Raw genomic sequence first — 27,881 nt, 5'->3', positions numbered from 1 at the left:
GGGTGCAGTGTGTCACTGAGCTATGCTGCATTGTGTGAACTGTATGGGTGCAGTGTGTCACTGAGCTATGCTGCATTGTGTGAACTGTATGGGTGCAGTGTGTCACTGAGCTATGCTGCATTGTGTGAACTGTATGGGTGCAGTGTGTCACTGAGCTATGCTGCATTGTGTATAGTGTATGGGTGCAGTGTGTCACTGAGCTATGCTGCATTGTGTGAACTGTATGGGTGCAGTGTGTCACTGAGCTATGCTGCATTGTGTGAACTGTATGGGTGCAGTGTATCACTGAGCTATGCTGCATTGTGTATAGTGTGTGGGTGCAGTGTGTCACAGACCCTCGCGGGCTGCAGCCTGCCGCGTGCCACTCGCCACGAACTGCCCCGCCCACTGTCGGGCTGCTATCCAGTGACCTGAAGCGATACTTGGACACGCGGGTTGCCAGGGCCGCCCGGGCAGCCAATTGTCAGGGCGGATGGTGTTGCTGGGGCCGCGGCGGCTGGTTGTCAGGGAGACGAAGGCCCGGACGTGATGCCTGGGGCTGCCCTCATTCTGCCGCCATGGTCAAACAGACCATTCAGATCTACGCGCGGCTGCGGCCCACCAAGAAGCCGGTGGCGGTGAGTGTTATGGAGCAGGCGGTGTGGGCGGATCCCCGGAGGTGGGGAGGAGGAGCAGGGTCAGGCCGCCCAGCAATGTGGCCCATCTATCCCCATTGCAGCGCCCTCCTCCCGTCCTCAAGCTCCTCCCGCTCTCCTGGTGGCACAGTGATTAGCACTGCTGCCTCACAGTGCCAGGGACCCGGTTCGATTCCCGGCTTGGGTCACTGTCTGTGTGGAGTCTGCACGTTCTCCCCGTATCTGCGTGGGTTTCCTCCGGGTGCTCCGGTTTCCTCCCACAGACATGCTGATTCGGTTGATTGGCCATGGTAAATTCTCACTCAGTGTACCCAAACAGGCGCCGAGTGTGGCGACTCGGGGATTTTCATAATAACTTTGTTGCAGTGTTAGGAGCTTCGTTTCTGAGTGAGCGCAGACATCAGCATCAGCTGCATGCTCATTGATTGAAGTTGGATTCATTTTGGTTTTGGATTGGTGCCCCTTGGTGACATCAACTGACTGCATATGTATGCTGATGGCACTCAGCTCTACATCGCACCCCGTCTTTCAATCCCGTCCATTGCCTCTGATTTGCCATGCTTGTCTGACATCCAAAATTGGCTGAACAGAAATCTCTCCAATTTAGCATGCAGAACCACTGGTGAAGGACGTCGGACTCTGTGAATTGCACAGTTCCAACAGAATGAGTATTCTATGATAAATATCAGCGAGATTGTAGTTATTCTCTTCGGTCCCTACTACTGTTCCCTTCCTATTGACTCCATCCATTCTCTCAGGTTGAACCAGAATATTTGCAACCTTGGTGACCTATTTGACCTGAGCTGAACTGCCAGTTTCATGTCAGGAAGCTCCTGTTCACCTCTGTTACATCGCTGGTCTCTGCCCCTGGCTCAGCTCACCTGCTGTAAGGGGAGCGGGATTGGTCCAGTTCTGTGCGTTAGTGTTCCAGAAGTGTTGTGACTGGTCCCTGGGTGAGGTCCCCCAATTTGTGATGATTCCGGTCAGAATACCCCCAATTTGTTATGCTCCCAGAAGGATGAACTAGCTCTTCATTCAATCACCTTGGTTGGTTGCAACAAGGTTAATTTAAAAAGAAAGATCCCTTCCCTCTGCTTTCCCAGTCCAAATGCATTTATGTTTTAAATGGAGCCAATTTAACCAGGCTTTGTTGCGTTAAAGAAGGAGTGAGTTTATTACTTACTAAAACATGAAGAAAAATAATAAAAACCTACCCATGTACATCCAGATTAGAAATGAGAAGTGAGTCCAAAAATAAAGGTTAAAAAAGATGCACAAAGCAGTCTTTAGCTTGTCCATGAAGAATAGATGGTGAAATGTTGCGGCTGTTAAGTTGGGTGATTCCAGTAATGCTGGCTTTGATAGTTGATCAGTTGTTCTGCAGGTTAGCTGAAAAAAGCTTCTTTTTTGTCTCTGGCTTTGCTGACTTGAGACTTGCTTTCAGCATTCAGAGTACTCGGGCCAGTGGTTTTAGCTGGGGGAAGGGTAATTATGAGGCTATTAGGAGAGAATTAGGAAACATAGGTTGGACTAGGAGATTACAGGGACTGGGAACGTCCGACATGTGGAGTTTTTTCAAGGAGCAGCTACTGCGAGTCTGTGATAGGTATGTCCCTGTCAGGCAAGGAGGAATTGGTAGGGCTAGGGAACCGTGGTGCACCAAAAAAGTTTCTTTGTTGGTTAAAAAGAAAAAGGAGGCTTATGTTCGGATGAGACGTGAGCACTCGGGTAGTGCACTAGAAAGCTTTAGATTGGCTAAGAGGGAGTTGAAGAGCGAGCTTAGAAGGGCTAAAAGGGGACATGAGAAGACTTTGGCGGATAGGGTTAAAGAGAATCCTAAGGCGTTCTATAGGTATGTCAAGAACAGAAGGTTGGTTAGGGCAAGTTTAGGGCCAGTTATAGATGGCAGAGGGAAGTTATGTGTGGAACCGGAGGAGATTGGTGAAGCATTGAACCAATATTTCTCTTCGGTGTTCACGCAAGGGGACATGAATATAGCTGAGGAGGACACTGGGTTGCAAGGGAGTAGAATAGACAGTATTACAGTTGATAAGGAGGATGTGCAGGATATTCTGGAGGGTCTGAAAATAGATAAATCCCCTGGTCCGGATGGGATTTATCCAAGGATTCTCTGGGAGGCAAGAGAAGTGATTGCAGAGCCTCTGGCTCTGATCTTCAGGTCGTCGTTGGCCTCTGGTATAGTACCAGAAGATTGGAGGTTAGCGAATGTTGTCCCATTGTTTAAGAAGGGGAACAGAGACTTCCCCGGGAATTATAGACCGGTGAGTCTCACTTCTGTTGTCGGCAAGATGTTGGAAAAAATTATAAGGGATAGGATTTATAGTTATTTGGAGAGTAATGAATTGATAGGTGATAGTCAGCATGGTTTTGTGGCAGGTAGGTCGTGCCTTACTAACCTTATTGAGTTTTTTGAGAAAGTGACCAAGGAGGTGGATGGGGGCAAGGCAGTGGACGTGGTATATATGGATTTTAGTAAGGCGTTTGATAAGGTTCACCATGGTAGGCTTCTGCAGAAAATGCAGATGTATGGGATTGGGGGTGATCTAGGAAATTGGATCAGGAATTGGCTAGCGGATAGGAAACAGAGGGTGGTGGTTGATAGTAAATATTCATCATGGAGTGCGGTTACAAGTGGTGTACCTCAGGGATCTGTTTTGGGGCCACTGCTGTTTGTAATATTTATTAATGATCTGGATGAGGGTATAGTTGGGTGGATTAGCAAATTTGCTGATGACACCAAAGTCGGTGGTGTGGTAGACAGTGAGGAAGGGTGTCGTAGTTTGCAGGAAGACTTAGACAGGTTGCAAAGTTGGGCCGAGAGGTGGCGGATGGAGTTTAATGCGGAGAAGTGTGAGGTAATTCACTTTGGTAGGAATAACAGATGTGTTGAGTATAGGGCTAACGGGAGGACTTTGAATAGTGTGGAGGAGCAGAGGGATCTAGGTGTATGTGTGCATAGATCCCTGAAAGTTGGGAATCAAGTAGATAAGGTTGTTAAGAAGGCATATGGTGTCTTGGCGTTTATTGGTAGGGGGATTGAATTTAGGAGTCGTAGCGTTATGTTGCAACTGTACACAACTCTGGTGCGGCCGCACTTGGAGTACTGTGTGCAGTTCTGGTCCCCACATTACAGGAAGGATGTGGAGGCTTTGGAGAGGGTGCAGAGGAGGTTTACCAGGATGTTGCCTGGTATGGAGGGGAGATCCTATGAGGAGAGGCTGAGGGATTTGGGATTGTTTTCGCTGGAAAGGCGGCGGCTAAGAGGGGATCTTATTGAAACATATAAGATGATTAGAGGTTTAGATAGGGTGGATAGTGATAGCCTTTTTCCTCTGATGGAGAAATCCAGCACGAGGGGGCATGGCTTTAAATTGAGGGGGGGTAGTTATAGAACCGATGTCAGGGGTAGGTTCTTTACCCAGAGGGTGGTGAGGGATTGGAATGCCCTGCCAGCATCAGTAGTAAATGCGCCTAGTTTGGGGGCGTTTAAGAGATCCGTAGATAGGTTCATGGACGAAAAGAAATTGGTTTAGGTTGGAGGGTCACAGTTTTTTTTTTTAACTGGTCGGTGCAACATCGTGGGCCGAAGGGCCTGTTCTGCGCTGTAATGTTCTATGTTCTATGTTAAGTGAGACTTTGAGCAGGGTGCCTTGATGCTCTTCAGCTGTGACCCTCAGCACACAATAGCACAGTAGAGCTAGAACACCAAACAAGCGCACACAGACCAGTGTTGCAATGCTTTGTAACCCCTTTTCTTGTGTATTGCTGGAAGAGTAAAACACAAACATGTCTGGGATATAATTCACAGGAGATGGTGTCTGCTGAGATGGTAATAGGCATCCATAACAGTTCAATTTTTAAAAATTGTATCTCTTCCTTTGAAATGTCTGTGTCTGGAAAAGGGTGTGCAACAATCTGCTGTCTCTCTTGGGACTGAGTATAATTCACATAGAAATTCCAGCAAGTGGTTATTTTGTAGTCCCAGCCAGTGTTTTCTGAGATGTCCGTCTTAAAATAACGCATGGTGGCCCACTGGTAGTTCCGTTGCCTCACAGTGCCGGGGGCCTGGGTTCGATTCTGGCCTTGGGTAACTATCTGTGTGGAGTTTGCACATTCTCCATTGTCTGTGTGGCTTTCCTCCGGGTGCTCCAGTTTCATCCTGCAGTCCAAAGGTGGATTGGCCTTGCTTAATTGCCCCTTAGTGTACAAAGCTGTGTCGGTTAGGGGGATTAGCTGGGTAAATGCATGGGGTTGTAGGGATAGGGCGTAGGATGGCCTGGCTAAGATGCTCTGTCAGAGAGCTGATGCAGACTCGATGGGCCGAATGGCCTCCTTCTACATTGTAGGGATTCTATGTCTTATTTAAAAGTTCAATATGTCCAAATGTAATTCGGGAGCTATGATCCATTGTCATGACAGCGGGTAATTATTGATTTTTTAAATTTGATTTGATTTATTGTTGTCACATGTATTAACATACAGTGAAAAGTATTGTTTCTTGCGCGCTGTACAGACAAAACATACCGTTCATAGAGAAGGAAACGAGAGAGTGCAGAATATGGTGTTACAGTCATAGCTAGGGTGTCGAGAAAGATCAACTTAATGCAAGGTAAGTCCATTCAAAAGTCTGACAGCAGCAGTGAAGAAGCTGTTCTTGAGTCGGTTGGTACGTGACCTCAGACTTTTGTATCTTTTTCCTGAAGGAAGAAGGTGGAAGAGAGAGTGTCCGGGGTGCGTGGGGTCCTTAATTATGCTGGCTGCTTTGCCGAGGCAGTGGGAAGTGTAGACAGAGTCAATGGATAGGAGGCTGGTTTGCGTGATGGATTGGGCTACATTCACGACCTTTTGTAGTTCCTTGTGGTCTTGGGCAGAGCAGGAGCCATACCAAGCTGTGATATAACCAGAAAGAATGCTTTCTATGGTGCATCTGTAAAAGTTGGTGAGAGTCGTAGCCGACATCCAAATTTCCTTAGTCTTCTGAGAAAGTAGAGGTGTGGGTGGGCTTTCTTAACTATAGTGTCAGCATGGAGGGACCAGGACAGGTTGTTGGTGATCTGGACACCTAAAAACTTGAAGCTCTCGACCCTTTCTACATTGTCTCCGTTGATGTAGACGGGGCATGTTCTCCTTTATGCTTCCTGAAGTCGATGACAATCTCCTTTGTTTTGTTGACATTGAGGGAGAGATTATTGTTGCCGCACCAGTTCACCAGATTCTCTGTCTCATTCCTGTACTCTGTCTCATCATGGTTAAGAACCATCCAAAGTTTGTCATTTAAATTGCACTTTTTGATGGTTCCCAGTGTAGGGCAATTGCCCAGGGGAAGCTTGCACTCTGGGCAATTACTGTGCAAACCTTGCTGGATTACCAGCGCACCTTTGGAGTACCCTGCCAATACGACGACCTGAAGCTCTGAAGTTGCGGCCCATTTTTATCTTCTGTCAGGAAGACAGATGCAAGAAATCCATTTAAAACCTTTATCCTGGGAGTCGACTCTGATCTGCTCTGAGGAATTGTTTAATGGTTCTTTGATTCTTAAAATAGCTGGAAAAGATCTTTATTACTACAGCAGTAATCCACTCCAGTGTCCAAATGGTTGATTGATACTATTCTCCAGAGGAATATTTTCTTTAAGGTTGTAAAATATTTCTGCGCAAGTCTGATTTGTCTTTGAACATGATCAGTGAGCCTATTTGGTTTTACCATGTCACGTTTTAACTCTGGCGATGTACAGAACTTTCTTTTCCCTGTGAAGGGCTTTGCTGCTGATATTTACCACACTGTGAAGCTGCCTAATTGACTTGAGGGATGGGGGGACGTGGTTCATTCCCTTCAAAATCTAGCCATCTTAAAGCCTTCTGCTGGCATAACACTTTGGCTGTGCTCAAGTTTAAAGAGGGATGTGGTCTGTATCCAACTGTTCCATTAAAAATCATTAACAATTCTGAGGAACACAACTGTTCAGGGTCAGTGTAGATCCAGTCTTCTTTTGCATTGGTTTGATCCACTTGATTGCTGTGCTATTTTATCCTCCCTATATCTTTCTTTCTTCTTCCCTCATTGTTCCTGTCCCCTCTCTGTCAGCACTTGTGCATGTTCTTCTTTCTTCACACCTCCACCCTTCCTACTTCACGGTGGCACAGTGGTTAGCACTGCTGCCTCACAGCGCCAGGGATCCGGGTTTGATTCCTGGCTTGAGTCACTGTCTTTTCAGAGTTTGCCCGTTCTCCCTGTGTTTGCGTGGGTTTCCTCTGGATGCTCCGGTTTCCTCCCACAGTCCAGAAGATGTGCTGGTTAGATTCATTGGCCATGCTAAATTCTCCCTCAGTGTATCCGAACAGGCGCCGGAGTGTGGCCACCAGGGGATTTTCACTTCATTGCAGTGTTAATGTAAGCTGACTTGTGACACGAATAAATAAACTTTAAAACTTCTTTCTACTTTCCTCTTCACCTCTTGAGGCTTCAAGATTCACTGTAGAATTTGAATGCTTCACTGCCAATGAAGTACTGCTTTTTATGCAATGCAGTTGCCAATTGACTTTCAGCATGACCCCAACGTGTTGAGTAACCTTAAACCTAATCGCAATGTTGCAATTACCTTTGGTTTGAAGTTTTGGTGCAGATGGGCTCGGGGGAGTGAACCTTTATTTGGTGCGTTTGTCGAAAATAGGAGGGTGGGGCATATCATTGGCTGTGAAGTGCTTTACATTTCGAAACATAGAAGATAGGAGCAGGAGGAGGCCATTTGGCCCTTCGAGCCTGCTCTGCCATTCATCACGATATGAACTAGGAGCAGGCCATTTGGCAGCTTGAGCCTGTTCCGCCATTCAGTAAGATCTGACGGTTAATCTGATTGCGGTCTCAACCATATTCCACCTATCCCTGGTGACCTTTGACTATCTTATTCGTCAAGAATCTATCTTCTTCTGCCTTAAAAATATTCAATGACCCAGCCTCCACCGTCCGCTGGGGAAGAGAGTTCCATAGACTCACGACCCTCTGAGAGAGAAACTTTCTTCTCATCTCTGTTTTAAGTGGGAGACCCATGAATTTTAAACTGTGTCCCTTGCTTTACGATGCCCCGAGGACCTGGAAAGCATAAGGACAATACATGTTGTATGCTGATAAATATCCTCGAACTGAGATTTTCCAGTGTCTGTTTTTTTGCAGCTTTACTCGTTAGCTGAGGATGGTGGAGGTCCAGTGCTGGAGTTTGTCACGCCACATGATGTTGCAGATGGATTTATAAATAACAAACGGGAAAGCTATAAATTTAAGTAAGTACCATGTATTATTTATCTTTCCTGTATCATACCATTAAGTAGCAATCATCCTTATAAACTGGAAATAAAGGCTTTTATTGACTGAGATGAGGGAAAAGCTTTAGCCTTTTAGCTTTATGCTTACATTTGTAGCTGAATTAACCACAGGAATTTTTTTTATTTAGGTAGATAAACTGTCTATTTTTGTTCCCTCTCTTACTCTTGAACTGGCCCAAGCTGTTGTGTGGTAGCTGGGTGTAGCGTTTCTTTTTGTGATTTAAATATCCCCTTGTACCTACGTTCTGGTGTGATGTCTCTGTCAGCTGGATCCCTTAGTCATCATTATCATTGAAAGACAGATCTTGGTAAGTTGAAAGTTTTACAGTAATGTCAGATTGTTTAAAGTTTATTTATTAGTGTCACAAGTAGGCTTACATTAATACTGCAATGAAGTTACTGTTAAAATCCCCTAGTTGCCACACTGAGGGAGAATTTAGCATGGCCAATGCACCTAACCAGCATGTCTTTCAGACTGTGGGGGGAAACTGGAGCACCCGGAGGAAACCCACGTAGACACGGTGAGAACGTGCAGACTCTGCACAGACAGTGACCCAAGTTGGGAATCGAACTCTGGTTCAAGGCGCTGTGAGGCAGCAGTGCTAACCACTGTGCCACCGTGCTGCCCCAAATTGCGTGACAGACTGTGTGTTTGCCTCTGCATTGCTGCACACTCTGGCTTTTTTTGATCATTGCTGCACTGCTGGGCAGATGTTGAGTGCAGGACAGATGGTTTCTTAGAGGTAGAGTTGTTACTGGCCACTCCTAGCACTTGTTTCCAAAGCTACGTACCCTGGGAACCAGTGAAACAGAAGCACTGCCTGGCATCTGGGAACACATTCTCTGTCTGCTTCGCTATCCTGGATTGGTGGATGAGGCTCTGAAGGTACATGCAAAACATTGGAGGACAATTTGCTTACACTCCTGTCACAACGTGTGGCTGTGAATGTCGCTCCCCTACTTGTTTTAATATTATTCAGCCTCACAAAAGCAAGCTTGCAGATGATGGAAATCTGAAATAAAACCAGAAAATGTTCTAAATAGTCAGCCAGTCAGGCAACATTTAAGGCTGCACGACTCCTGGCTTGGGTCACTGTCTGTGCGGAGTCTGCACGTTCTACCCGTGTTTGCGTGTGTTTCCTCCGGGTGCTCCAGTTTCCTCCCAAAGTCCAAAAGGCATGTTGGTTAGGTGCATTGACCTGAACAGGCGCCGGAGTGTGGCGACCATGGGAATTTCACAGTTACTTCATTGCAGTGTTAATGTAAGTCTTACTTGTGACTAATAAATAAACTTTTACTTTATGAGTAGGGGTGACTTTCCTCTTGGACAAGCACCTTTCATTATGGGCCCAAATGAACATCAGCCCGGCTCTCCCTCTCATTTCAACCACCGCTCCCATCAGAGAGTGAGCACTTAAACATTAGGCTCACATTGTCCTGTTGCTTTGAAGGATGATGAAGCCTCAGGGGCATGTGACCTCGCTGAGGTAAGGTCCTAACTGGAGGAGGTGTTCCAGCATCAGACGTCAGAAGGTGCCACCTCTTCAAGCATCTCTGCAGCTTGCTCTTTGCTATGGCAGCCTAGTAGAGACAGGAGTGAGGCACCAGTGAGCTCACAGCGTGGTGGATGAATCAGAGGTCACCTGCCTGTGATCCGATGTTTTTTCCGTATCCACACCATTAATTAATGAGGCAGGTAGCGGACAATAAGGTGTTAAAATCTGACCATGTGGCTATCAGAAAAAACACCGATTTTTTTTCCATGCCAATCACTGCACCTGGATGGGAAAATCCCGTCTGTAGAAGGAGGCCATTTGGCTCATTGTGTGCATGACAGCTCTCTGGAAGAGCAGCTCAGCTGGTCCTACTTCCCCACCTCATCCTGCTAGCTTTGCAATTTTTTTACTTTTTAGATAATTATCTAATTCCCAGGATATATAAAAGTTTTGATTGCCTATAGTAGGGGAAGTGTCAATGTTTGGGATTTTCAGAATTTTCAAAAACCAGTCAGAAGAGAAGGATTGGGCGGCACGGTAGCACAGTGGTTAGCACTGCTGCTTCACAGCTCCAGGGTCCCGAGTTCGATTCCCGGCTTGGGTCACTGTCTGTGTGGAGTTTGCACATTCTCCTCGTGTTTGCGTGGGTTTCCTCCGGGTGCTCCGGTTTCCTCCCACAGTCCAAAGATGTGCGGGTTAGGTTGATTGGCCAGGTTAAAATTGCCCCTGAGATGCGTAGGTTAGAGGGATTAGCGGGTAAATATGTGGGGGTAGGGCCTGGGTGGGATTGTGGTCGGTGCAGACTCGATGGGCCGAATGGCCTCCTTCTGCACTGTAGGGATTCTATGTTATGTCTATGATTGTTATTGTGAATATACTCTATCACTGATCATATAATTTGGTTAAAACAACTTTTTTAATAGATTCCAGAAGATCTTTGATCAAGGTGGAAAACAGGAGGACATTTTTGAAAGTATTGCCAAGCCTGTGGCTGAAAAGTGAGTGTTTATTTTAATTTATGTTTTTCAATCTGGGATTGAGAGTTTAGATTGAATTTTATTGTTCTGGGCTAGAATGCCTATGAGTGCCCCAAACTTGTCCATTTACACGGCTTCAGTCGCAATTTCTGGGGTCAAGCAACTAATTAATTGAGCCTGCCACCTCTTTAAAGGTTTGCCAGACCATCAGATGGTCAGCAGCTCAGTGGTCTTGACAGCGCCACCAGAATCAGTGGCCACTGCTGGGACTGCACTTGAAAGAAGAGGACACTGAAAGGATGTTGTCCCCTTGACCAGACAAGTGGGGTTTGGAGACAATGGGATCTCGCTGATTAGCAAGGGGATGGCTTTGGGGAGGTTGGCTGACATTGCCGCAGGGACCCCTTTATGGGCCAGTGTGTTGAATAGGGCGCCCCCTCCACTCCTGAGCTCAAAGAGAGCACATCAAAATTCATCAGGTGGCCACCCCATGGGGTGGAGTGTGCACTCCTTGCTGATGACATGTCAGTGGCAGCAAGAAGAATCCCACAATTGGCCACTTAACTGATTCAGTTGGCTTCTAGCAGGCTGCCCACCCTCCACCTTTCCCTGCTGCGAGTAAAACTATATAATGGCGGGAAGACCATGCCAGTTCTTGCCCCGCTTCTGCCAGCGCATCCCTAGAGGGTGAGTAAAATCTAACCTTTAGCATTCCCCTTCACAAATCTGAAATTCCAGTTTTAAAATGAAAATGTTTTGGGGCAGGTGACTCACAATTATGCAAAAGTAGTTAAAATGATGAAAATCCGCTAAACTTTCAGTTTTCCATTGAGTACTGTAATCCAATGCATTGTTCGCAACTCCATCTGAAAGGTGAGCTTCTTGTTGTGCTGTCATAACATTTAAAATGTTGAAAAATTACAGCAAACAAGCCAGCATCGAAGCCTGCAATTACACGACAATTGCTGCATTTATGCAGCATTCTCACATCACAAGAAGACTCATTGTGGAAGCAGGCAAGGTCCAGGTTCAGATTTGTGCTTCAACCTTATAACTGTGTTACAAACTGAAACTGCTTCCTTCAGGGAAGGGTCCGTTTGTCTCACTTCACAGTTAGGTCAGACCCAGATTTCAGCTTTATACTGCAGCTGCTCCATGTTGGTGCAAAGCAAAATCCAACCTGACACAACTTGCAATAACTCCCTGGTTTCCTGCTCTCTTTTTAAAGTTTAAAGTTTATTTAGTAGTCACAAATAGGCTCACATTAAGACTGCAATGATGTTACTGTGAAAATCCCCTAGTTGCCACACTCGGACGCCTGTTCTGGTACACTGAAGGAGAATTTAGCATGGGCAATGCGCCTAACCAACATGTATTTCGGACTGTGGGAGGAGTACCCGGAGGAAACCCACGCAGACACTGAGAGAACGTGCAGACTCTGCATAGTGACCCAAGCCAGGAATGAAACCCGGGTCCCTGGCACTGTGAGGCAGCCACTTGGCTAACCACCGTGCCACCGTGCAGTACAATGATCCCACTGGATTTCAGCAGGAGTCATTCCATGAAGGTGGCAGTTATTCCCAGTGGTTAAAAGTAAGATGATTCTCCAGTCAGCATGGCTATGTGAGCTTGTTGCACCCTCTGTATCATCTCCCGCTACCGCTCAGTTGCACTCTCTAGTTAAAATAGGGTCTCTGTAAGTAGGGTCCCCATGAGATTCATAATACAGTGTGACTTTGATCCGCCTTTTGGTCAGTGCTTATTTTTGGTTGGAAAATGACTCATGGTGCAAATTGTTCAACTATGGGGAAATAGAAGTTTGTGGTTGATCATGGATGGTGAAAAATAATGTTCAACCAGTCAATGATCAACTGTAGATGTTCAAATAAACTCTCAGGGCAGCAGATTTTGCGTGTTTAGTTGTTTTGGTTTGCTTATTTATTTTTGTGTCCTCAATTTATTTTGCATCTGACAGTATTCGTTTGCGAAGAATATTTTATGTTCCATTTTACCCTTAAGTCGTAAATTTGTGAGTCAGTTTCAGAAGCTTCTTTGTGAGTAGCTAGAAGGCTAGTGTCAGGGAAGATCTTTGGAAGTACCTGAAGGATTGCAACACTTCAAGCATTTCACCACCACCTTCTCAAGGCATCTTGTGATGAGCAATAATTATGACTTGCCAGCTTCACCCTTGTCTGCATAGCAAAATTCTAAAAATTCAGTATTTATTCTTGGTGAACAAATTGTCTAAATATATTATACCAATTTAGAATATAATAGAATACCAAATCATGGGCCCAAAGGGAGCCATTGGCCTATTGGTTTGCCTTTTCCGAAGCACCCAGACATGAACTCTTCTTCCACCTTTTAAATTACCGAGGGAAAAATCTGGATAACTTATCCAGAGGGTCTGGCAGATGGAGTACAATGTTGGTAAATGTGAGGTCATCCATTTTGGTAGGAATAACAGCAAAAATGGACCATTATTTAAATGGTTAAAAAATTGCAGCATGCTGCTGTGCAGAGGGACCTGGTGTCCTTGTGCAAGAATCACAAGGAGTTGGTTTGCAGCATGCAGCAGGTAATTAAGAAGGCAAATGGAATTTTGTCCTTCATTGCTAGAGGGATGGAGTTTAAAAACAGCGAGGTTATGTTGCAGCTGTATAAGGTGCTGGTGAGGCCACACCTGGAGTACTGTGTACAGTTTTGGTCTCCTTACTTTAGAAAGGATATTCTGGCACTGGAAGGGGTGCAGAGGAGATTCAATAGGTTGATTCTGGAATTGAGAGGGTTGGCTTATGAGGAGAGACTGAGTAGACTGGGGCTATACTCATTGGAATCCAGAAGAATGAGGGGAGATCTTATAGAAACGTGTAAGATTATGAAGGGAATAGATAAGATTGAAGCAGGGAAGTTGTTTCCACTGACGGGTGAAACTAGAACTAGGGGGCATAGCCTCAAAATAAGGGGGAGCAGATTTAGGACTGAGTTGAGGAGGAACTTCTTCACACAAAGGGTTGTGAATCGGTGGAATTCCCTGCTCAGTGAAGCAGTTGAGGCTACCTCATTAAATGTTTTTAAGGCAAGGATAGATAAACTTTTGAACAGTAAAGGGTTATGGTGAGCAGGCGGGTAAGTGGAGCTGAGTCCATGCAAAGATCTTATTGAATGGCGGAGCAGGCTCGAGGGGCCAGATGGCCTACTCCTGCTCCTAGTTCTTATGTTCTTGTCTTCATAGCAAAAATGTAGTATTTATTCTTGGTGAACAAATTGTCTAAATATATTAGACCAATTTAGAATATAATAGAATACCAAATCATGGGCCCAAAGAGAGCCATTGGCCTATTGGTCTGCCTTTTCCAAAGCTCCCAGACATGAACTCTTCTTGCACCCTTTAAACTTCTGAGGGAAAAATCTGTATAACTTGTCCCTGACCCCCCCAAAATGAAAATGATAATCCTGCCCCAGTTTTGTCCCATTGTTCTCTACAGACAATATTTCACTCTGACTTTCCTCCAAGCCGTCAGTATATGAATTGTCAGTGGGGTGTACTACATGAAGTAATTTACACCATAGATGCTGTCTCTACTTTTGCAGCTGAGCCAGGATACCCTTACCTCATTTCACTTTCGGTGTAAAATCAAATAGGAAGCTGATTTGACCATCCAAAAAAGGAAGAACAGAAAATTAAAAAAGAATGTTTGGAGGAAAAAAAAATAAGGAAGAGAATTAAAATCAGCAGAAATAGTGAAATATTATAGCCCCATGCTCAGCAGTGATCGAGACAATCAAGACAACAGGGCTACCATTCTTATTCTGGGGGTTTTGGGGAACCTCCGCCCTCCCATCTGACACTGGGGCAGCACGGTGGCACAGTGGTTAGCACTGCTGCCTCACAGCGCCAGGGACACGGGTTTGATTCCCAACTTGGGTCACTGTCTGTGTGGAGTTTGCACATTCTCCCCGTGTCTGCGTGAGTTTCCTCCAGGTGCTCCGGTTTCCTCCCACATGCTGAAGTTGTGTGGTTTAGGTTGATTGGCCAAGCTAAATTTCCCCTTAGTGTCAGGGGGATTAGCAGGGTAAATATGAGGGGTTACGGGAATAGGGGCTGGGTGGGATTGTGGTTGGTGCAGACTCGATGGGCAGAATGGCCTCCTTCTGCACTATAGGGATTCTATGAACCCTCACCCGTTTCTCTGGGTTGTACTTCAGGTGTACTCAGTTCAATCACTGTGACTTGGTGTAAAATCCTGACAGTGCTGCAGCATCAGTAGATCCAGGAGCACCAGTGGAGGGGCAGAATTTGCTTGAAGATCGTATCAGTAAAGGCCTCAGCGCAGATTGAGATGTGAGGAAAGCTGGGGTGTAATTGAGGTGCAAGACTTCTCCCCCTGGGACTTAACACACAGCTCATGATGGAAAAGAGAAAGGCATTAAGCAGGTTGGTAGGAGGGACATCTGCGAGGAATTTGTGCTCTGCATCCCTCATCTCTCTCTGGCCCACTTCCAACCTACTGCCATTTCTATGGTGTAGATGGTGAAGGAGAGATCAGTGAAAGGCCCAGTGAGAGGTGAGGAGAAAAATATAGATTGGGCAATGAGTGGCTATAGGTTTGATTTTCACTTATTGGGATTGCAGAGGTGAATCCAGCTCTAAGAGTCTTCCTGTTTTTCTTCAAACAGTGGGAGAAGACTTTTCATGTCCATCAGTGCAGCCAGTCTGAGTGTCAGCATCTCATCTCACTCAAACAGGACATTAAATTAATTCAAAACAATTGACTTGTAAAGGAGCTTTAAGGATTTGCAATAAGGTATTTTAAGATATTCTCAAAAGAGCACAATTGATGCATGTTGCTGAAGTTTTCCACATTGCACTCATCAGGAATAGCATATTTCACAACAGTTTAGACTGTATGTTCTTTCAGTTGTTTGGAATAGGTAGAGTACAGACCAAATTCAACCAGGCCCAACCAGCCCATGCTTCCAAAACCCAAAACAAAACAGATACTGTCAGATGTGATTCTGTGATTGGGCAGCACTTGCTGAACATTGAGTGCGCTAATAGCTACACTAACGTCCAATTAAAGATAATGAAGCTCATAGTGTGGCTCATTTACACTTGCTGCAAGTGACATAAAAGTACTCGCAGAGCTGTTCTTTGCAAATAACAGGAATATGTTCGAGCCTCGCATCAATTTTAAATTACCTGGGAACTTGGGCCATTGCTTTCTCCAGGGCAATGCCTCAGCCAATTGGAATCAATTTAGCAACCAATCAGCATTCTTTTTCCGATTGCTGCGATCATGTGAAATTTGGCACCCTTGTGTTTGTTTTGATGAGTGCAAGACACAAAGCTTCGGCAACCAGGCTCCCTCTTTTCAGCACAATTCAAGTTTTGTTCTACCAAGTGGCAATTGATGCATTTTGGTCAGGCCACTCCTTACAAAGGATAATCTCACTGCAAGAAAATGTAACCTGATAAAGACACAGCTTGGGCATCTAAAATTTACTTATCCTGATATCCGAGGTGGTAGGGAAACTAGATGGTGCAGTGTATTAAACATCTCTCCTTTAGTCAGAAAATAGAAAAATTGGACTCATGATCAGATTAAGATATAGATGAATCAAAACCTCTACCAGCTGAACATTGGGAAGATTAAAGCGGTTGCTTTTGGTTTGTACCAGATCCACCTGCCTTGTCACTTACGTCCCTGCCCTCCCCACCACATGAGATCGAACTGGAGCACGTGAACCAAAAAACAAAGAAAATTACAGCACAGGAACAGGCCCTTCGGCCCTCCAAGCCTGCACCGACCATACTGCCTGTCTGAACTCAAACCCCCTATCCTTCCGGGGACCATATCCCTCTATTCCCATCCTATTCATGTATTTGTCCAGATGCCCCTTAAAAATCACTATTGTATCTGCTTCCACTATCTCCCCCGGCAGCGAGTTCCAGGCACCCACCACCCTCTGTGCAAAAAACTTGCCTCGTACATCTCCTTTAAATCTTGCCCCTCACACCTTAAACTTGTGCCCCATAGTAATTGACTCTTCCACTCTGGGGAAAAAGCTTCTGACTATCCACTCTGTCCATGCCACTCATAATCTTGTAGACGTCTATCAGGTCGCCCCTCAACCTCTGTCGTTCCAGTGAGAACAAACCAAGTTTCTCCAACTTCTCTTCATAGCTAATGCCCTCCATACCAGGCAACACCCTGGTAAATATTTTCTGTACCCTCTCCAAAGCCTCCACATCCTTCTGGTAGTGTGGCAATCAGAATTGAACACTATATTCCAAGTGCGACCTGACTAAGGGTCTATAAAGCGTCAACATGATTTGCCAATTTTTAAACTCAGTGTCCCTTCCGATGAAGGCATGCATGCTGTGTGCCTTCTTGACTACCTTCTCCACCTGCGTTGCCACTTTCAGTGAGTGACCTGTGTACCTGTACACCCAGATCCCTCTGCCTATCAATACTTAAGGGTTCTGCCATTTACTGTATATTTCCTATCTGTATTAGACCTTCCAAAATGCATTACCTCACATTTGTCTGGATTGAACTCCATCTGCTATCTCTCCGCTCAAGTCTCCAACTGATTTATATCCTGCTGTATCCTCTGATGATCCTCATCAGTATCCGCAAAACAACAAATCTTTGTGTCGTCTGCAAACTTACTAATCAAACCAGTTACATTTTCCTCCAAATCATTTATAGATATATTACAAACAGCAAAGGTCCTGGCACTATTCCCTGAGGAACACCACTTGTCACAGCTCTCTATTCAGACACTCACCCTTCCACTGCTACCCTCTGTCTTCTATGACCGAGCCAGTTCTGTATCCATCTTGCCAGCTCACCTCTGATCCTGTGAGACTTCACCTTCTGTACCAGTCTGCCATGAGAGACCTTGTCAAACACCTTACTGAAGTCCATGTAGACAACATCCACTGCCCTACCCTCATCAATCATCTTCGTCACTTCCTCAAAAAACTCGATCAAGATAGTGAGACACGACTTCCCCTTCACAAAACCATGTTGCCTCTCACTAATACGTCCACTTATTTCCAAGTGGGAATAAGTCCTGTCTCGAAGAATCCTCTCCAATAATTTCCCCACTACTGACATAAGGCTCACCGGCCTGTAATTACCTGGATTATTCTTGCTACCTTTCTTAAACAAAGGAACAATATTGGCTATTCTCCGATCCTCTGGGACCTCCCCTGTAGCCAGTGAGGATACAAAGATTTCTCTCAAGGCCCCAGCAATTTCCTCCCTTACCTCCCTCAGTATTCTAGAGTATATCCCATCAGGCCCTGGGGACTTGTCTGCCTTAATGTTTCTTAATACCTCTAATACCTCCTCCTTTTTGATCTCAATATGACTCAAAATCCTTGATGTATTGTTTTATCCACAATGGTTCCTTGACCAGCAATTTCCAGTAGATGCTGGTTTGGCTGTCCAATAATATCAAGCCTTAGATTTTGAGCAGTATGTCCTATAGAAGAATCCTATTGCGTTTGCTGCATCTATTGACGAATTACAAGCCTGTTAATGATTGCAAAATCTGAGTTCTAATCCAATTTCATAAGGTATCCAGAGCACCTAATGTTACACCTGCTTAAAGAAGGCCGCATTATTTAGTTTATTGTTCTCTTTGGTCTATTCTGAGGTTGTTCAATAAGATGAGTCCAGCAGCCTTTATTATTGCTGTTTGTGGGAACTTGCTGCGTGCAAATTGGCTGCTGTTTTTTCTACACAATAAGGAATTTGATTATTAATTCAGCACTTGTTAAGCACTTGTAAAGAGTTTGGAATGTCCCGAGGTCATGAATGGCGCTATTTAAATGCAAGTTCTTAATCTCTTTTTCCTGATGCATTTGTTTATTTTGTAACCATCAGTAAGTTCTTCAAAGGGTCCAAAGTGCTAATTTGGACTCTTTTAATTATTTTTAACTTTCTGCTTAAAATATCTATTCCATTTTGATAAATGTAAATGTTTGTATTCTGTCTTTGATATTGGTTATTTTTTTATTTGGAAGTACTTGTTTAGTAAATTGCAATTGGATGGAATGATAATGAGAGCATAAGTTGAAGGCAAAATCATAGAATTCCTACATTGCAGAAGGAGGCTATTCGGCCCATCAGGCCTGCACCGACAACAACTCCACCCAGGCTCTAGTCCGTAACCTCACATATTTACCCTACTAATCCCCCTGAACTAGAGTCAATTTAGCATGGCCAATCGATCTAACCCGCACATCTTTGGAGTGTGGGAGGAAACCGGAGCACTCGGAGGAAACCCATGCAGACATGGGGAGAATATGCAAACTCCACACAGACAGGCATCCGAGGCTGGAGTTGAACCCGGGTCCCTGGCGATGTGAGGCAGTGTCATTGCGAAATAGAGGATGTTTCTTTCATGTGGAAAGAAACTATAACTATAAAATAACTGTGGCTGTAGACAACTAAAAATATTGCATACTGTCTAAAGGCAAGATGTTTTTGAGTCTGAGGTTATCCTGACCGCCACAATGAAATTTGTTTTTTTTAAATGAATAAATGCCAGAACAGTGAGTTGCCGTCCTGATTTCATTAATGTCCAATGTACTCTGCAGTGTGTGGGTTTGAGTTACTTTTGCATGTAATTTTACATCATGTTTTAAAGCTTCATGCTTTTTTAAGTGTGAATCGTAGTAGTTTGTGGAAAATTGGCTTAACAATTTGGGTTCGTCCAAATGCTAATGCTATTTTAAATCAGTGTTAAACTATGAGAAAAAGGTTTTTGAAATATCCCTTAGAAGATAAGAAAATAACTAAAACTTTCAGTGAAGCACTGAGAAGGATATCAGTTGGCGGAAATATTTGCTCATTCTGTGACTGCATAATGTCATTTTTTTTTTTCATTTTCATAAACGTTACTATTTAGCCTTTCGCTAAGTGTGGCTAATGGGGAAGTACTCTGGAATTACAAGCAATTACCTGTAATTCTATGTGATATATTATGCAGCAACTGAAATTTGGCAGAAAACCATTTTGAAATTATAGAAAAGATCTGTGTTTTTGAAGGCAGCAACGGAAATTCAGTGTTTGAGTTAAGTTGGGACAATTATCAGAGGAAAATTATTTCCAAACTTGCAGAGTGTGGAATCAATTGTGGGATGGGAGGAGACGGAGGGAATGAGGGTTTCATGTATGTGTTATGGGCAAGGTCAGGGTGACTACATCTGGAGACTTGACACTCAATGCCTTGTTGCCCTGTTCATGGCACATGTTTCAAATTGGGCATTGTAAAGTGCAGTCAAACTGGCATGGTTTACCTCCAAAATACCTACCATTGGAAAAGGAAATAGGACAGTGTGTAAAATAAACTGTCGATTTGTTTTTAGGCGCCGTTGCTGAAGAGGAATTCTTAAACAAAGTTTAAAGTTTATTTATTTGTCACAAGTAGGCTTACATTAACACTGAAATGGGGGAAGGCGATGGCCTAGTGGTATTATCGCGAGACTATTAATCCAGAAACTCATCTAATGTTCTGGGGACCTGGGTTCGAATCCCGCCACGGCAGATGGTGGAATTTGAATTCAATAAAAAGTATCTGGAGTTAAGAATCTATTGATGACCATGAAACCATTGTCAATTGTCGGAAAAACCCACCTGGTTCCACTAATGTCCTTTCGGGAAGGAAATCTGCCGTCCTTACTTGGTCTGGCCTACATGTGACTCCAGAGCCACAGCAATGTGGTTGACTCTCAACTGCCCATGGGCAACTAGGGATGGGCAATAAATGCTGACCAGCCAGCGACTCCAATGTCCCACAAATGAATAAAGAATAAAATGAAGTTACTGTGAAAATACCCTAGTTGCCACACTCCAGCTCATCTTTGGTACACTGAGGGAGAATTTAGCATGGCCAATGCACCTAACCAGCACGTCTTTCGGACTGTGGGAGGAAACCGGAGCACCCAGAGGAAACCCACACAGACACGGGGAGAACGTGCAAACTCCGCACAGTGACCCAAGTCGGGAATTGAACCCGGGTCCCTGGCGCCGTGAGGAAGCAGTGCTAACCACTGTGCCACCGTGCCGCAATAAGTGAATGAACAAAGAGTTTAGTGACACATGGACTGAGATAGGGACGAAGCTTGTTTGTTATGCAGAAAGAATGTGACCAGAAGCTTGGCTGCCAAAATTTGAACACCCTGAGACTGTGGCCAGGGAAGGGTTTGCCATTGGTGGCAAGGGTTTGTGGCAGGGACCAAAGGGAGTGGCTTTGGCCTTCCGAACGTTTAATTGGAAGAAATCTGAGTTTCGTCCAAAACTAGATGCTGGATGAGAAAGATGGTGCTGGGTATTATTGCAACACAAACAGTAGTTGATCCCATGACTTTGAATTATGTTACTTGAGGGGGAAGCATGTGAATGTGGTAGAAAATGAGGCCATAGATAGACTGCTGGTCTCTTGAAATGATGATATGGGAGTTGGAAGAGAGGTTATTGTTAGAGGGCCTGTGGTTCAGACTGAATAATGGATGAGAGTGGAACCAAGTGAGGGTTGTCCCTTAGGCTGGACTGTGGGAGTTGAAAATTGTACAGTCAACATTGCTGAAGACTACAAATACATCATCTGTAACTTCTGTTTGTTTTGGTGGTTTGAATTCATTGGACGGATTCAAACAGTTGTGAGATGAGGATATTGTGAGACAGTTGTGAGATTTAGATATCTAGGATTCTCAGGAGTTTGACAGAGTGAATGCTTAGAGGTTGTTTCCCCTTGTGGGAAAGTCTAGGCATAATCTCAGAGTAAGGGGTCACTCAGTTAAGACAGATGAGGAGGAATTTCTTCTCTCAGAGGATAGTGTATTTGTGGGATTCATTACTGCAGAGAGCTGAGCGGCTAGGTCATTAAGTATGTTCAAGGCGAAGATACAGATTTTTAATCAACAAGGGAATCAAATATGAGGATAAGGTGGGAAAATGGAGTTGAGGGTTATATCAGATCAATCATGATTTCATTGAATGGCAGAGCAGACGCGATGGGCCAAATGGCCTATTTCTGCTCCTATGACTTCTGGTCTGATATGATGTGGAATCAGTTGCATTCTTGGACACACGCATTTCCATTAAGGACGGTCACCTCAGCACTTGACTGTACCGCAAGCCCACGGATAACCTCACGATGCTCCACTTCTCCAGCTTCCACCCGAAACACGTTAAAGAAGCCATCCCCTACGGACAAGCCCTCCGTATACACAGGATCTGCTCGGATGAGGAGGATCGCAACAGACACCTCCAGACACTGAAAGATGCCCTCATAAGAACAGGATATAGCGCTGAACTCATCGATTGACAGTTCCAACGCGCCACAGCGAAAAACTGCACCGACCTCCTCAGAAGACAAACACGGGACACGGTGGACAGAGTACCCTTCGTCGTCCAGTACTTCCCCGGAGCGGAGAAGCTGCGACATCTTTTCCAGAGCCTTCAAACATGTCATTGATGAAGATGAACATCTCGCCAAGGCCATCCCCACACCCCCACTTCTTGCCTTCAAACAACCGCACAACTTTAAACAGACCATTGTCCGCAGCAAACTACCCAGCCTTCAGTAGAAGAGTGACCACAACACCACACAACCCTGCCACAGCAACCCCTGCAAGACGTGCCGGATCATCGACACGGATGCCATCATCTCACGTGAGGACACCATCCACCAGGTACACGGTACATACTCTTGCAACGCGGCCAACGTTGTCTACCTGATACACTGCAGGAAAGGATGTCCCGAGGCATGGTACATTGGGGAGACCATGCAGACGCTACGACAACGGATGAATGAACACCGCTCGACAATCACCAGGCAAGAGTGTTCTCTTCCTGTTGGGGAACACTTCAGCGGTCACGGGCATTTGGCCTCTGATCTTCGGGTAAGCGTTCTCCAAGGTGGCCTTCACGACACACGACAGCGCAGAGTCGCTGAGCAGAAACTGATAGCCAAGTTCCGCACACATGAGGACAGCCTCAACCAGGATCTTGGGTTCATGTCACACTATCTGTAACCCCCACGACTTGCCTGGGCTTGCAAAATCTCACTAACTGTCCTGACTGGAGACAATACACATCTCTTTAACCTGTACTTAACACTCTCTCCGCTCACATTGTCTGTACCTTTAAGACTTGATTACCTGTAAAGACTCGCATTCCAAACATTATTTTGTAAATTGAGTTTGTGTCTTTATATGTCCTGTTTGTGAACAGAACTCCCACTCACCTGACGAAGGAGCAGCGCTCCGAAAGCTAGTGGCTTTTGCTTCCAAATAAACCTGTTGGACTTTAACCTGGTGTTGTGAGACTTATTTCTGGTCTGATAGTCATGGGTCTGGGTGGCAACAATATGGTCAAAATCTGTGGAAAAGGAAGGGAGGCTGGAAATGAGCAGTTAGGACACTGAAAAAAGAGATGTTTTGTTTTGAAGTGATGCTGAAGAGCTGTACCAATACTGGGGGGGGGTTTGTGCAGAATAGGTGATGCAAGTTATAGCCAGATAGGGAAGCCTTGGGAAGGGGCAAGATGTCGCTATCCATTAGCTAGCTTTTACTTCAGTTGATGTCAGTATGATCATCCACAATGGTTACCATATAACCATGTTCCTGTAATGCTGGTTCCAACAAAGAACAAAGCAAAGCAAAGAAAATTACAGCACAGGAACAGGCCCTTCAGCCCTCCAAGCCTGCACCAACCATGCTGCCCACCTGAACTAAAACCCCCTACCTTTCCGGGGACCATATCCCTCTATTCCCATCCTATCCATGCATTTGTCCAGACATCCTTAAAAGTCACTATCGCAGCTGCTTCCACTACCTCCCCCGGCAGCGAGTTCCAGGTGCCCACCACCCTCTGTGTAAAGAAAATTGCCTCATACATCTCCTTTAAACCTTGCCCCTCGTACTTTAAACCAGGCACCCACCACTCTCTGTGTAAAATCAGACTGAATGATTTATCTTAATGTGTGCCACTATGACTATGATTTTGTGCAGGTAGATTCCCCCCTTACATAATTGAGTCTCTAATTGGTGTTTTCACCTTCAGAATAAACGCACAACATTGACTTGAATCCCCATGACCAATTTCTTATGGTTAAGGGAAACATTAAAATCCTTTTTGGAGCTCATCCAGGGGGGAGAAAAACAATGATGTCCTGCACATTGGTTGTCAGGGTACTTGGATGAAGCATGCAGCAACACTTTACTTTCCGCATGTATATTACTAATTCGGTCTATCAATTCGAAGTTTCCAGAGTTTAGCGAACTTGGTTAGCTGGATATTCTCCAGGTGGAATTGCTGCGAGAGTGCGACAACTTCCATTGGAGGAAAATGCTGCTACAGCAGTACAAGAGTCAGATGTGGCGTTACAAAGGCAGGATTGAGTAGAGGACTTGGGGAGATATATTCCATTGAAAGGCAGTCTCCTTCGATTGGGCACTGTGGGCTGAGTATAAGCACTTCTCAGGGGCTACCACTCTCTTTCCATGGCAGGGAAGTAGCGGGTAATAGATGGACATGAGAGAAATCAGTTGGATTTCAGAGTTCATTCCTCCACCTCCCACCATGCCATTTGCTTCGGCCGGCAGGCAGACAGGGCAATATCCAGCAGTGTTACCAGTCAGGATCAGGGAGAGAAACACAAATTGGGTGGTGAAGACCTTATAAATACATTTGCGAGAATTTATAACGCAACAAAAACAGAAAATGCTGAAGAAACTCAGCAGGTCTGACAGCATCTGTGGAGAGAGAATAGAGCCAATGTTTCAAAGTCTGGATAACCTTTTTTTGACTTGATTGTCATATGTATTAGTGTACAGTGAACAGTATTGTTTCTTGCACGCTATACAGACAAAGCATACCGTTCATAGAGAAGGAAATGAGAGAGTGCAGAATGTAGTGTACAGTCATAGCTAGGGTGTAGAGAAAGATCAACTCAATATAAGGTAGGTCCATTCAAAATTCTGGTGGCAGCAGGGAAGAAGCTGTTCTTGAGTTGGTTGGTACGTGACCTCAGACTTTTGTATCTTTTTCCCGACGGAAGAAGGTGGAAGAGAGAATGCCCAGGGTGCGTGGGGTCCTTAATTATGCTGGCTGCTTTGCTGAGGCAGCAGGAAGTGTAAACAGAGTTAATGGATGAGAGGCTGGTTTGCGTGATGGATTGGGCTACATTCACGACCTTTTGTAGTTTCTTGCAGTCTTCGGCAGAGCAGGAGCCATACCAAGCTGTGATACAACCAGAAAGAATGCATCTGTAACGGTTGGTGAGAGTTGTAGCTGATATGCCAACCCTTCGAAAAGTTTGCTCTATTCTCTCTCCACAGATGCTGTCAGACCTGCTGAGTTTCTCCAGCAGTTTCTGTTTTTGTTTCAGATTCCAGCATCCGCAGTACTTTGCCTTCATCTTTGTGAGAATTTATACTTGTGGACAATCATTCCTTATAAAATAATGTTGAACTTAATAATTGTAGCACAATGGTTAGCACTGTTGCTTCACCGCGCCAGGGACCCGGGTTCGATTCCCGGCTTGGGTCACTGTCTGTGTGGAGTTTGCACGTTCTCCCCGTGTCTGCGTGGGTTTCCTCCGGGTGCTCCGGTTTCCTCCCACATTCTGAAAGTCGTGCTGATTCGGTGCATTGACCCGAACAGGCGCCGGATTGTGGCGACTGTGGGAATTTCACAGTAACTTCATTGCAGTGTTAATGTAAGCCTTACTTGTGACTCACAAATAAACAAACTAAACTTTAAAAAACTTATTTGGTGTTTTATTTTATGAGAAAGAACATGACATTGATTGTGATGAATGGGCAAGGAAAAGATTTGTTAATTGATGGAGGCGGGATGCTTTATGAATTAAATGGTCTTTTCTTGTTCTGGACTACATGCTCATCTTCTTGAGACTTGAGATTATCTAGGCCAGTTTGCTGTGATTTATAACAAAATGTTGATCCTGAGAAAAGCGTAAACTCTATTTGTTTTTGGATTAGCTGTACATCTATCATATCTTACTATATGCCGTAGGAAAGATGAACAGTGTAAGTGGCACATGAAATGATTTCAGTTTCCTAGTTTAATTACTTTAATATTATTCTTAGACGTAAAACTGAAGCTGTTTACATGCTTCAGCCATCCAACAGATTATCATCAAATCCTACATTTTATTTATCTTATTTTTTTTCTTGTACTTTCTCCCCAATCCTGCACCTTTGCTGCTGGCTGTTAGCCCTACATATAGTTTTCTTATAACATAGTGCTATTCCTATTCACCACAGGGTGGCTCTTCGATCTTGGACAGGTTGTGGATGAGGGGGGACGGGGGTGGGGGGCATGGTTGGAGGGAGAAGAGTGAGGGCGGGGTGAGGCAGGGTGTGGAGACGTTGAGTATTTCCTCAAGAATTTTGCTTTAAAGGACTGTGAATTATCTTAACTTGCTGTTTGGCATTTCTGATCGCTTCTCCAGCCCACTTGTTGGGAAGGGTGTGACCCTTGCAGGCAAGATATAAGTAGTCTTCAAAATGGGACCGCATCTATTGCAATGCTATGGCGAAGGAGTGGGACTGATCGGGTAGCTGTTTCAAAAACGCAGCACCACCATAGCATGTTGGGCTGAATGGGCCTCCTCATGATTTCAGCAGAATCTGGATTTATCTTGCAAAATGTGATTTAACTTTCAGGTCCCATGTCTTCTTCTCCAGTTATTCCATATTTATTTGGTTAATGAGGAAAAGGCATCTGGATTAGATTTTGGATTCCACTCATATCTTTGAGGTGATGCAGCAACATCTGATGGCTGGTATGGGAAATTTCTAGTGTGTGGGAGAGCAATTCAATATCAAGACTACCCAAATATTAATGTTCTGCCTTTTAAAAAATTGACATGATGAATGGATTAAAGGACGGTGTGTATTTAGAGAGATCATAACCATAATGAATTGATAATGACCATTATTTGTTTAAACTACTCAGTTATATCAATAATGATTTGATTCTGTTTTTTAAAAAAATCCTTTAAATCGTTTCCATATGAACGTATAGTGACCCTGATGGAGCGATCTTAAAGCTGCAATCTTCCAAACCTTATTTTCCTGAGGAATATGTTCTCTCAGTTTGTTGGCTTTCACTAATTTACAGAGCTCTAGATGCCCGTGGTTCTACCAAACACAAGATTGAGGTTCTTTCCTTGGATTGATGTTGAAGGGTTATTATGACGCATTTTCTTTTCATAGTTTGACCATAAAACAGCCTGAACCAGATGTCTACTGGTGGACTGGTTGGTTGATTTGGAACTCCCTACTGATTAGGCTAACAGACTGTGAAATTATGGGTTTTCCTTCTGTGGCCATGCGCCCATTGGGAAGCACATTGACATTATCCACGCTGTCTAATTAACGCACACAATTATTCACTTAGTACTGCGAGTGCGATGTGCCAACCCAGCCCTGCGTTCAAACTGTCATTTTGTAGAGAACAATTTTTTAGTTTTTAAACTTTTTGACTGGGGAAAAGTGGAGTTGAATTTCTGGGTGCAAGTGGATGGGATTAATGTTGACTATTGAAGTCTTATTAATAACACCATTTACCCCCACATGAAATCGGGTAAGAGATTCCAGTGCTTTATAAAATAAGAAATGGGCAAGTATGGGGTGGAAGTTGGCACACGATTGAATGATCACATGTGGACTCTGTATTAGATGAGGCTTGATGCCAAAAATGGTGAGATATTCTTAGTTACTGACTACTGCTATTACTACAATGACTTCTCTGTGTAAATGTTGGTTAATTGACATTTTGGGCTGAAGACTCTACTATATTTCCAGTAGGTTCCCATTTCAGCTGCTCAGAAGAGCAGGTCAGAAACCACGGGATGATAGTTAAGTTCATGTATTAGTGTCACAAGTATCTTTCGGTCACACTGCAATGACGTTGCTGTGAAAATCCCCTAGTCGCCACCCACCGGCGCCTGTTCGAGTTACACTGAGGGAGAATTTAGCATGGCCAATGCACCTAACCAGCATGTCTTTCGGACTGTGGGAGGAAACCGGAGCACTCGGAGAAAACCCATGTAGTAACAGGGAGAATGTGCAGATTCCGCACAGGCAGTGACCCAAGCTGGGAATCGAAACCGGGTCCCTGGCAATGTGAGGCAGCAGCGCTAACCACTGTGCCACCATGCCGCTGATAGGTGAGCTATGGTGCGTATGTCTTATGGATGATCAAGATTAAAACTGCCCCCTGGATCTTCCTTGATCTTAAATCTACCTCTTTACTGTCATTAAGTGGAGGGGCTAAAGGTATGGAGAAAAAGTGACAAATTCTATCAGAAACTATTTTTAACAGCATTGATAGATTTACCTTTGTTTAATCGGTATGTTTTCTTGGTTTTTCAAGCAGG

At 44.6% G+C, this 27,881-nt stretch overlaps 1 protein-coding gene across 1 annotated transcript in view; it reads left to right on the top strand.

Annotated features, from left to right (window-relative positions):
• Positions 1 to 504: 504 nt before the first annotated feature.
• Positions 505 to 27,881, top strand: part of kif6 (kinesin family member 6) — a 406,644-nt gene continuing 379,267 nt past the window's right edge. The window contains exons 1-3 of the mRNA XM_078213528.1: positions 505 to 617; positions 7,827 to 7,933; positions 10,395 to 10,469. Coding sequence (XP_078069654.1) covers positions 558 to 617; positions 7,827 to 7,933; positions 10,395 to 10,469 — 242 coding nt within the window. The 5' untranslated portion in view covers positions 505 to 557. The remainder of the gene's footprint in view (positions 618 to 7,826; positions 7,934 to 10,394; positions 10,470 to 27,881) is intronic.

Source organism: Mustelus asterias, chromosome 5 (assembly GCF_964213995.1).
Source record: "Mustelus asterias chromosome 5, sMusAst1.hap1.1, whole genome shotgun sequence".
Classification (NCBI taxonomy): Eukaryota; Metazoa; Chordata; class Chondrichthyes; order Carcharhiniformes; family Triakidae; genus Mustelus; species Mustelus asterias.
This window is presented reverse-complemented; position numbering and strand designations above follow the sequence as displayed.